At 44.4% G+C, this 12,785-nt stretch overlaps 1 protein-coding gene across 1 annotated transcript in view; it reads left to right on the plus strand.

Annotated features, from left to right (window-relative positions):
- Positions 1-12,785, plus strand: part of RIPOR3 (RIPOR family member 3) — a 225,174-nt gene that overhangs the window by 138,792 nt on the left and 73,597 nt on the right. The window contains exons 9-10 of the mRNA XM_088472128.1: positions 838-881; positions 9,235-9,360. Coding sequence (XP_088328254.1) covers positions 838-881; positions 9,235-9,360 — 170 coding nt within the window. The remainder of the gene's footprint in view (positions 1-837; positions 882-9,234; positions 9,361-12,785) is intronic.

A 12,785-nucleotide genomic window follows, 5' to 3' on the forward strand; every position in this document is an offset into this window, starting at 1 on the left:
CTTTGAGATAAGCCTAATTATTCTATTCATATGGTACAGGTTCACTTATAAATTGTATTCAATTCACATTGGTGACATTTGCACTCTATTGCACTAGGAGGCGCCTTTGTCATTTATTGTATTTCAGATTGGAGGAGGTGGTGTGGATCCTGACAAAGAGCTTGGCTGTCCTAAACTTGGATTTTGTTGGACCCTTTTTTTGGACATTTTGGACCATTTTTTGATTTTTTGAATTCACTGCATTTCCGTTGTGTACACTTTTTTTTCAGCACAAATATATATATATATATATATATATATATATATATATATACACACACACACACACATACAGTGTAGGATGGCGGCATTCCAAAATAAATACTTAGATCAGCGTTGAGATATCCACGTTGCAGCACTTTTATTAGAGCCTTTGTCAGGAACAGCATTACAAATAGACAAACACTTACCTTAAGTACCCGACCACCAAGTTTGCTAGACGCCGCTGCCCGGGATCCAGATGCTGCGGGTAAGTGACATCAGCGGAACTTGCCCTGTTGCTAAGCAACCTAAACAAATGCATACATTGTGGATAAAAGCATGAGGACCTAAGATATTGGTAGGCTGCGTACTAAATACAATCTAGACACAGCATACAAAAGTGGATTCGGGTACTTGAGGATTCTAATCTATACATAATCAAACTAATTACCTAATATATCTGACACATTTGTATCTACTGTAATATAGAGCCTATTTTCAATAGGTTTGTGAGTTCCTGAGGTGTTCCACATCTTTTGAGGCCTTCGTCTTATAAGAAATGTGGTCTAATATGGATGTTTTCTTTGTCCTGTCTAGGCCTGGTGGGTTACGCTCGCCTCTGCCCTGGAGACCATTATGAGGTACTGTAAACATTTGTCTCCCTATCATTTATTTTTAACCTGATAGTTGATGATAGAAATCAATTTATTGTTCATACAAGAGGGAATTATTTCCTATCACTGAGGCTTTAAAATGAGCTAATTCTCAGTAATAATCCTCCACAGTAACCATCTGAAACCCCCTGGTAATATTGCTGCCAAACTGCATACAAATAGATCAATGACTGACAATTCACAATAATAGCATTAGATGATCTATTTTGTATCTGAAGTTGCACAATTGTAGCAGTGATGTCATTTGGAGCTTTCCAACAGTCCTTGAGCTGAGCAAGTTGTTCCCATGTTTCATGATTCCTGAAAATGTCATCAACTATATACTTGTGAGAGCATGGACAATAACCCTGTTTTAGCAATGTAGGGAATTAAAAACTGTCACAATGAAAATAAACATGGTCTAATCCTGTTGTCAGGTTCCAGCTAACATTTATATTTTATTATATAGTAAAGTTAATTCGTATTAACTGGTCACATCTGTTGCAATACGCAACTTTAATTATTTTAAATATTATTAGGGACGGGATGTACTATGCACTAAAATGCGGTCAAACCTCCGAGTACTGCCATTTTCGGAGGCTTGCCGCAATCCCCATATGTATCAAGCTCCGCAAAGCTAAACTTTTTCGGATCTTGTGTACGATGGGCAACGCCATCTATAGAAGCCTGTGGGCTTGTTTTCGCAGAAATTCCCAGAGAGGGATCCAAAAGATTTGGTGCCGGCAGGAGCCAGTTGCACCTTTAGACGGGGGACTGCATTATGCAGCCCCAAGCTTTATTTCTTAGTTGTTGTTTTTTTAATTGTTTCTCAGAGCAAGCAGCGCTGGGCGTCCTAATAGGCGCCTGCGCTGCTACTCCAACAACCTCGACTGGCGCCGCAACACCGGTGAGCAGTTCAGTGATTACGGCAGGGCTCAGCTTGCCACTCCAGGGCTGCAGCCGGACAAACGAAGAGACAGCTAAGGTTATTCAATCACATCTTTGGCAGTCCTTACCTCCTGTGGACACCACCCGGAGGATGCTGCAGTGGGGCGTCCGGTTCTCTGCACCCTCACTAGACAACCAGGGCACTTAATTTCTGTCATCAGGGACCATTGTAGAGGCCAGCGGCCCCGGCGATGAATGCAGCAGTGGGGAAGTAAGCTCTCCCCTGGTAGCTCCTCCTCCAGCTCAGTGCGTGATCCCTCATAGGTTTCCAACCTCTGAGCTGCTCCTCCTCCCATTGTGAGACACTCAGCAGCCATTATTCACAGCATAACTGATGCTACAAGTCTCAGAAGAATCTGGTCCAGTCTCCCTATATACCTCTCCCCGGGGCCGGGTTATACAGCGCTCAATCCTATCAGCCTAGTTAGGATTCAGTAGTTGATTTAGTGCCCATTGCAAGTATATATTTATGCATTGTATGTGACTTGTGCTAGCTCTGCTGTAGTGATATATTGTCTTAACTTTCTGACTGTCAGTTATCTCTATTCCTGCTGCTCTTTCTTAACCCTCAACTACCAGGTGTGTAGGGGTTCATTATTGCTTCACATTTATCTGTATTTGTGAAGGGTGTCACATTGCATTACTTGCTATACACTTATTGTGTGCTACTTGCTGGCTATTACTATGTCTTCTAAAGGCAAGGGTAATAAGGAGGCTTGTCTCCTCAGGATCTTGTGCAGGATGGTGTGTGTGCTAATTGTTATGTACCACCTCACCAGTCCACCTTACCAGCTCCTGTCCAGGAGCCACCTTGGGTGTCCTCTTTATTGTATGCTATGACGCAGTTAGTGGACCGCTTATCAGCCCCACGCTGCCTCCCACTATGGGGTACCCTCAGCAGTTACAGCCTGCTATGTCTGTCCCTCCTATGCATCCTATGCATCCTCCTTGGATGGATGTTTTTGCCCACTCTGAATATGGCTCAAACGTCTGCCGCCTTTAAGCAAATGTTAAGAAATATGGAGTAGTGTCTTTTTATCCTCTCCCACCTGGCGAGTGTACCAAGTGTCAAGTCCCCTTTACCGTTGAGTCTCACGTGGCACTCTTAATCAGAAGCTCTGCGCTGCCTATACCGTCCGCATCCTCCCTTAAAGACGCAATGGATAGAAAACTGGAAACTTGTCTCAAGTCCGTTTTCTTGTTTTGTGGCACTATTACTGAGCCAGCTATGGCCACGGCCTGGGTAGCTAAGGCTATCGAAGGATGGACGGATGCGCTTGAAGACAGCCTGCCATCAGACGCTACCAGGGAGCAACTGGCCTACATCTCCCATATCTGGGACACAGCCTTTTATTTGGGAGAAGCTGTGTTGGATACTGGACTCCTTGCCTCTAAGGCATCTGCGACCTTGGTAGTCCCACGCCGGGTCCTTGGGCTACGATCCTGGAAAGCAGACACGAAATCTAAGAAGGCCCTGGAATCTTATCCATTCTCTGGAGACATTCTGTTCGGTGCAGAGTTGGACAAAATCGTGGCTACCATGGCAGCCTCAAAATCTGCTTTTTTGACATTAGCAGCAGCCCCTAAGCCTAGACCGCCCTCCTTTTGGTCCTTTCGCCACCAAGGTAAGGCAAAAGGACAGTCCTTTCCCAGGCAGCCTAGTTCACACAAGACCGCCAAGCCTTGATCCAAGCAGTCTTGGTTGGCCAGACGTCCAGCTCACAAGTCTGATGACAAACCCTCTGCCTGATGAGGCAGGCCTCTTCCTGGGGGATCCCAGGATGGGAGGCTGACTTCTTTGATTTGCTGACTCCTGGCGTCTAACAACAACGGACGCCTGGGTCCGAGACGTGGTCTTTCATGGGTACGCCCTCACCTTCCTAAGGTGTCCACGCCAGCAATTTTTTGTACAGGTCCTCCACCAGACTGAGTCAAGGCCCTGGCCCTCCAGGAAGCCATTCACTCCCTCCTGTGTTCAGGTGTGATAATACTGGTTCCTTCGGCTCATTGAGGAACTGGTTTTTATTCCACTCTTTGTTTTGGTTCAGAAGCCCAACGGGTCTCATCGGCCTATTCTGAATCTCAAATCACTCAACAAATTTATCCGAGTGCCCAAGTTCTGTATGGAAACTCTATGATCAATTGTCCTGGCATTGGAACCTGGGGATTTTATGGTTTCTCTGGACATTAAGGATGCATACCTGCACTTGACTATTACTACAACCCACCAACGGTTCCTATGGTTTGCTGTTCTGCGGCAACGTTACCAGTTTTCAGGTGCTGCCCTTTGGTCTGTCATCGGCCCCTCAGGTCTTTACCAAAATAATGGCAGTTATGCCGGCCCACCTCAGATGTCAGGGAGTCAGAATTTTGCCACGACCTCTTAATTTTGGCACATTCACAAGCTGTTTTACAACGCCATCTCCAGCTGGCCATTGCCTGCCTGCAAGCACACAGCTGGCTCATCAATTGGAGAAAGTCCTCCCTCTCGCCAACACAGCGGATGGTATATCTGGATGCACTCCTGGATTCTCAAGCACAAAGGATCTTTCTGCAGTGGACAAAATTTCAGCACTGCACTTGCGCGTGCGCAAGTTGCTCTGCAATTGAAGGGTATCCATTCACTCAGCAATGCAGGTCCTGGGGTCCATGGTATCCACCTTTGATATGGTGGAGTACGCCCAGTTCCACTCCAGGCCCCTTCAACAACTGATTCTCTCCTGGTGGGACTGGCAGTATCCTCTGATTCTGTCCCAGATGATCCACCTCCCTCCAGAGGTCCGACTTTCCCTCTCATGGTGGCTGCAGATGTCCCATCTAGATAAGGGTCGCCCCTTCTGGATGCCAGATTGGGAGCTCCTCACTACGGATGCCTACCTTTGCAGATGGGGCGCGGTGACCGGTCATCATACCCTTCAGGGACAGTGGACAACCCAGGAAAGTCGCCTGCCCATAAACATTCTGGAGCTTCGAGCAGTGTACAGAGCACTCACTCTGGTGCAAGACCTCCTCCGGGACAGGCCGGTTCAAATCCAGTCCGACAAGGCGACTGCGGTAGTTTACCTCAGCCATCAGAGAGGCACGCAAAGTCAGGTAGCCATGCGGGAAGTAGCACACATCCTGGTCTGAGCCGAACATCATCTCCCGGCAGTGTTCATTCCCGGAGTCCTCAACTGGGAAGCAGACTTCCTAAGCCGTCAGGTTGTACACGCCTGAGAGTGGGCTCTCCACCCGGAGGTCTTTCAACTCCTGGTAGACAAATGGGTCCTACCATGGACCTCATGGCCTCACGTCACAACCACAAAGTCCCCAGATGGATCCAGGACCAGAGACCCCTCAGCCACCTTCGTGGATGCTCTGGCAGTGCAGTGGGTCTTCAATCTTGCATACCTCTTTCCTCTGTTCTTCCTCCTCCCGAGGGTTCTCTGAAAATTCAAGCAAGAAGGTGGCACAGTGATACTGATAGCTCAAGCCTGGCCCAGACGCTATTGTTTTACCGACCTATGGATGGCTCTCCATAGACACTCCTTTCCGACTTCCTTTACGACCAGATCTGTTAGCGCAGGGTCCTTGTCTGCACCCGGACCTACCTTGTCTGTCTTTGACGGCGTGGCTCTTGAGTCATCCCTCTTAAGAGTCAAGGGTTTCTCTTACTCTTTGGTCCAGATGATGCTCAGGGCACGTAAGCCTTCCTCAGCCTGAATCTATTACAGAATTTGGCACTCTTACTTTCAATGGTGCTCCCCCAGAAGCTATGACCCTACAGTTTTTAAGGTTTCTCTGGTGCTTGCATTTCGCCATGCTGGATTAGACCTCTGCCTCCACCTGGCCTCCCTTAAAATTCAGTTTTCTGTGCTGTCAGTCTGGTTCCAGTGAAGGCTCGCTCGCCAGCCTGATGTAGAACGTTCCTTCAGGGTGTTCCCCATCCCTTTGTCCCTCCGGTGTCCCCATGGGATTTGTCCTTGGTTCTCCGGGCTCTACAGGCTCCTCCGTTTGAACCTCTAGACTCAGTAGACCTCAAGTGGCTGACGGCGAAGACGCTCTTTCTCCTCGCTATCTCCTCTGCCAGCAGGGTATCTGACTTGGCAGTTCTCTCCTGTCGCTCCCCCTTCGTGATCTTTCATCCGAACAGAGCTGTCCTCTGTACCTGTCCCCTGTATCTGTACCTTAAAGTGGTATCCCGGTTCCATTTGAATAAAGAGATTGTGGTTCTGGCCTTCCAGTCCGCGGACCTCTCTGCAGGTGAAGCCTCCCTGGATGTGGTTCGTGCTCTTCAGCTCTACGTGGATCATATCAACTCCTTCAGGAAATCGCATTCTCTCTTTGTGTTGTACGGCTTTAACAAACTGGGCTGGCCAGCTAACAAACAGACTCTGGCCTGATGGCTCCACATAACAATATCTCAGGCTTACACACAAGCTGGTCTTCCTGTTCCAAATACGGTTACAGCACATTCTACTCAGTCTGTGGGACCCTCATGGGTGATTCTCTGTGCCGCTTCTGCTGAGCAATTGTGCAGGGCAGTCACGTGGTCTTCTGTCCACACCTTCCTCAGGTTCTACGCCTTTGACACCTTTGTCTCTCAGGATGCTTCCTTTGGGTGCCGGATTCTCCTTTCTGCTCAGGAACCTGCTTTATGACATGCCCATGTTTATCCCTGTGCATTCCAATGACCCTGAAGAAGAAAATAAGAGTTATAGTAGACTTACCTTTTGTTAACTCTTTTTCTTTGAGGTCCATAGGATCTGGCTTCATTGGGTATTTTCCTCTTGGTCACTGATTCCAGTATCTTCTGTGAGAGTGTACTGTTCTTCCTACTCTTTCCTGCTCCTGCCTTGGGCTTGTTCACAAAAACTGTTTGCCTTTGGCTGGGGTCCGGGTTATAGTGGAGGAGGATCGGTGCATTCTGGGATCTGAAACTTTGACTGTTTGGTGCCCGGTTAGCTCCAACCACCTACACCTCATGGTTTTCCCTGTGGATCCTATAGACCTCAAGGAAAAAGATTTAACAAAGGTAAGTCTACCATAACTCTTATATATATTTATATATATATATATACATATATATATATATATATATATACACACACACACACAAGCATGCATACATGCACACACGTAGCATACACACACATTTATGGCAAACATATACAAACACACATAGCGTACAGTGATTCAGACACTGGCAAAGATTATTTTAAGCCATCAAAGCTTGAAAACTCCTCATTGCAAATGCGCATTAGTCTTCCAAACACTGATCTTGTTAGTGATCGATATGGTATGCCAAATAGGGAAACTGCTGCCATATCAACTGCAGTTTTGCAAGACTTACAGTAGGTCTCATCACTCCCATTGACACCTCATCAGTCATTGATCACTCCAAAGTGAAGAAAACCTCAAAACTGTCTCAGAGAGCCAATCAGAGCGCAGCCATCGCCCAGCAGCAGTCACTCACACAGCACAGAGAGACACTCTCACACTGTCAGTGCCAGCTGTGTCTCTGCTCCTCACTGCCTGGCTGTAACACACTGGACTCGCTTCAGCGGCCTCCCCACCAGTGCACTGACAGTGTGAGAGTGTGTCTCTGTGCTGTGTGATGGACTCTGGAGCCGGACTGTATATGTCTCTGGAGCCGGACTGTATTTGTAAATATAGTGTACCCTTCAGTCCCCACAGCACAGCAATGCTACTAGCTACACTAGACAGGACACAGTATGTATGTTGCATCGGGCCACGCCCCGATCCCACCCTCTGCCAACTGCCCTACAGTATATTCTGCGTATGTGCAAATCATATAAATAGTTTTTACCATTGAATACTTTTGATGCGATGATTAGTTACCATCGCATCAAAAGTTTCAATGGTGGAAGTCCAGCCATTATTTGATGGTGGGCTTCTTATGTCAATCCCTACTCCCTACCTCCTAGATAATAATATTTTATAATTCAGAATACCTGAAAATAGTGCCAGTCGATCTCAGGAGCACACGCGGCAAAGATGACATTTCGTGGAAAATTTTAATATTTTCACCTTTTGTTCGGAGGGGGGGACCCCCTTATAAACATCTACCCCGAAGGTTTGTGTCTGAGTTCAACTGAAGCGTTTTCACCTAAAAGCAACTTCATTGCCAAAATATGTGACCCAGAACTGTGCCTTCATCTGATTACAAAATTTCCTAATTTGTGTCAAATTTTAAAAACTTCAAGTGCCCGCTGGGGATGGTAAAACTTAATTGACCAAGCTGAAATTTTGCACACAAATTATTTTTAAAACAATATTCCTCTAGTCCTAGCACTCAGCACTGGGACTTAACTCTTTTGGTTCTGCAACAGATATTAAAATTATACATACTATATCATTACATATGCAGTTCACACTACAGATGTGTCCTCAGACATGATTGCTGCATCGCACCAAATAGCCCCTCTTGGTGCCTGGTCCTATGCAATTCTGCTAGTGCCAGGCATCTCTTTTTTTTTAGTTCGTTGAAAATGCAGCTTAGTCACAATGTGATGCGACTAGAATGCACCAGGAGACTTCGCTGATTATTTGATATGTGACTGAATATCTGAATCTACTCAGTAGAACATAGATATTCCAGTGTTTCGCTTAAAAAATTAATTCGCGCAGTCTCCTGGAGCGTCCTAGTCCCATCGCATCGACTAAGCCAATCTGTAGGTGCATAGCGGCGAATTCCTCCTACTTGGCTCTGCAACACTAAATTATATTCAGTGGTGTTCATCTTAACTGCATGCCTTGGGTCCCTGGATAATTATGGCATTGGCTGACAGAACTTTGCATCCTGACCAATCACAACTTGATTCCTTTTGAATATTATTAGGATTGAACATTTGTTTTAGCCTGATACACGTGGTGACCTAGGCCCAATGTTGTCAGTATTGACTGAATCGGATTTTGACACCTTGGCATAGTTAAGTTGCCAGCTTTACAGCTTGGCCAGATGATAAAATCTTTTTTATATTTTATTTGTTTTATGCAAGATAGGGAAATATTTAATTGGAAATAATAATTTGCAATAATTTCAATGGTTTTGTCACACATTTATTTCTACAGCATGAAAAGGTAATGCACACAGATCATTATGTGCTTAAAACTGCTGTTCTGACAGAGTTCCCATAGTATTAGTACTGCATTGCAATTTGATGCTTTAAAAATAAAGGATCATACTAATTTACAGGCGAGGGTCGTAGGTTCAGATCCCACCAGGGACAGTGTCTCATAAACTCACAGCCTTGATTTTGCTCAACCCACACATAGGGGAGTAATTATAGCGCTGAACAATACATACAATGTAAAGAGCAGGCTGCACACACACATGTAAAGAGGTGTTGTCTGTATTCCCCGTATAGCTCATTTCTCCGTTGTTTTCTAGGTGTTAATACGATTAGGTCGCCAAAGGTGGAGGTTAAAAGGCAAGATTGAAACAGATGATGGCCAAGTGTGGGATGAAGAAGAGAAAATATTTATACCCAATCTCTGTGAGAATTTTGATATCAAGGTATGCATATTGTGGCAGCCTTTCCAACTGTTGCTGAAATTCAATGCATTCTCCTCCCAAGTGCTGCACTCTCCAATACAGTGTCGCTGACGTACTGAAAGTGCTATAGGTGATGGCATAGGGTAATAAATAAATACAAAATAATCTAAGACTCAACTGTACAATGTATCTACTATCTTGGGTTGGGTACGGGATCCTGATGGTCAGAATCCCGACAGCGGCATCCCGACGGATTTTGGCAAGTATTTTAACCTCTACCCTAACCTTCCCCCTAACCCTAACTATGACCTACGGTGAGGTAAATGGCTGGGGAGGCACTGGCTTGTATCAGAGCCAGATTTACAGATACATATATGAACCCGAGGGTTCATGTGGGCATTATACAAAGGTGCAGCGGTATATAGTGCTGGAAATTTGGTGTGTTTTGATCTGGGATGTGTGGAAAAGGTAGACAAAGGAGGCAGTGCCTCACCTGCCATACACTTTTTACTCCAGAGTTTTGATTAGAATAATACAAAGAAAATATACAGTCAGGTGCATAAATATTGGGACATTGACAGAATTTTCATATTTTGGCCTCTATTCACCACCACAATGGCTTTGAAATGAAACAAACAAGATGTGCTTTAACTGCCTACTTTCAGATTTAATTTGAGGGTAATTACATCCAAATCAGGTGAACGGTGTAGGAATTACAACGGTTTCTATATGTGCCTCCCACTTTTTAAGGGGCCAAAAGTAATGGGACAAACTAAACAATCCTAAATCTAACTTTCACTTTTTAATACTTTGTTGCAAATCCTTTACAGCCTGAAGTCTGGAACGCATAGACATCACCAGACGCTGGGTTTCATCCCTGGTGATGCTCTGCCAGGCCTCTACTGCAAATGTCTTCAGTTCCTGCTTGTTCTTGGGGCATTTTCCCTTCAGTTTTGTCTTCATCAAGTGAAATGCATGCTCAATCGGATTCAGGTCAGGGGATTGACTTGGCCATTGCATAACATTCCACTTTTTAGCCTTAAAAAACTCTTTGGTTGCTTCTGCAGTATGCTTCGGGTCATTGTCCATCTGCACTGTGAAGCGCCGTCCAATGAGTTCTGAAGCATTTGACTGAATATGAGCATATAATATTGCCCGAAACACTTCAGAATTCATTCTGCTGCTTTTGTCAGCAGTCTCATCATCAATAAATACAAGGGAACCAGTTCCATTGGCAGACATACATGCCCACGCCATGACACTACCACCACCATGCTTCACTGATGAGATGGTATGTTTTGGATCATGAGCAGTTCCTTTCCTTCTCCATACTCTTCTCTTCCCATCACTCTGGTACAAGTTGATCTTTGTCTCAACTGTCCATAGGATGTTGTTCCAGAACTGTAATGGCTTTTTTAGATGTTGTTTGGCAAACTCTAATCTGGTCTTCCTGTTTTTGTGGCTCATCAATGGTTTACATCTTGTGGTGAACCCTCTATATTCACTCTTGTGAAGTCTTCTCTTGATTGTTGACTTTGACACATATACACCTACCTCCTGGAGAGTGTTCTTGATTTGGCCAACTGTTGTGAAGGGGTTTTTCTTCACCAGGGAAATAATTCTTCTGTTATCCACCACAGTTGTTTTCCGTGGTCTTCCGGGTCTTTTGGTGTTGCTGAGCTCTCCGGTGCGTTCTTTCTTTTTAAGAATGTTCGAAACAGTTGATTTGGCCACACCTAATGTTTTTGCTATCACTCTGATGGGTTTGTTTTGATTTTTCAGCCTAATGATGGCTTGCTTCACTGATAGTGACAGCTCTTTGGATCTCATATTAAGAGTCGACAGCAACTGATTCCAAATGCAAATGTCACACCTAGAATCAACTCCAGACCTTTTACCTGCTTAATTGATAATGAAATAACGAGGGAATAGCCCACACCTGTCCATGAAATAGCTTTTGAGTTGATAGTCCCATTACTTTTGGCCCCTTAAAAAGTGGGAGGCACATATAGAAACCGTTGTAATTCCTACACCGTTCACCTGATTTGGATGTAATTACCCTCAAATTAAATCTGAAAGTCTGCAGTTAAATCACATCTTGTTTGTTTCATTTCAAAGCCATTGTGGTGGTGAATAGAGGCCAAAATATTAAAATTCTGTCAATGTCCCAATATTTATGCACTTGACTGTGTATAATATTTTCTTTACATTTGTCTTATAATTTTTATAGTCAAAACTCTGGAGTATACCTAAGTATGACAGGAAAGGCTCTGCCTCACCTGACCGCACATCACTGACTCTAACATCCCCGGCAGCCTAACCGTCTTTTTCCACAGCCTAACCCTCCCCCTCCCCCTAGTGCCTAACTGTAAATCTAATCCTAATATTTACCATCGGGATTGTGAGCGTTGGGATGCCGCTTGTGGGTATTGTGACCGTCTGCATTCTGACGGTCGAGATCCTGACTACATCCCATATTGTTTTCTTGCAGAATCATGTACTATAAGATATTTACAGTAGACAGTTCCAGCCTGATGATGATTGGCGTGTGATAGCAGTCGGGGCTAAGTGTAGTCTGAATGACTCCACACAACATTTAGCAGCGAAAAGTACTAGTCAGATTCACTGATTAGGATTTAGAAGACAATATATTTGTTAAATAGACACTTCAGATTAATTTTGCATTCTAAATGAATGACATGACCAATCTATAAATAACGTACACTGCATTGTTCCTGTAAAGAATGCAGAATTTTCTATCATTATTGCCTATAATTTCTAATTCTAACATCAGATAGACAGACGCTGTATCATTTGAAGCTTCACCTCTCTCCCAATGTACTGTGTACCTCTGGACACTGATCAGTTGCCTCTGGTTGTGCCATTGGCCATCCCATTTTCTACTCTACGGTGTAAAGCTGGCCATCTACTATACAATTTTCTGTCAGATCTGTCCAGTCTGGCTGGTTGGAATGAAAACCTGGTAATGTATGGGAAGAAATTACAGTCGTCCATTTGCTCACAAACGCTGGAAAATTGCCCAAAATGGTTGTTCAGACAAATTGGTTAAAACACAAATTTAGCCAATTTGAACAATTTTTTTTGTTCTTTTTTCAGTGTTTAAAACCGTATGATCAGTTGTTATTTGCTCCCATACATTACCAGGTTTTCATTCCAACCAGCATGATTGGACAGATATCTGACAGAAAATTGTATAGTGTATGGCCAGCTTTAGAGTCCCATATAATGTATTATTGTACAGCATTATAGAAACTTCTACCACTATATTCTAAAGCCTGATACATTTGTTCAGCTCACTGCCCATAGTGGATGCTGTTCTAGAGAACTTGAAGTCTTATATAATTGAAGACCCAGTGCAGGGATCTTGCAGTCTTGTTATGTAATGAGCATCTTATACATACAGCTTATTATTTTCTATAGGAAAC

This window comes from Taudactylus pleione, unplaced genomic scaffold (assembly GCF_031769625.1).
Source record: "Taudactylus pleione unplaced genomic scaffold, aTauple2 ptg000121l, whole genome shotgun sequence".
Lineage (NCBI taxonomy): Eukaryota > Metazoa > Chordata > Amphibia > Anura > Myobatrachidae > Taudactylus > Taudactylus pleione.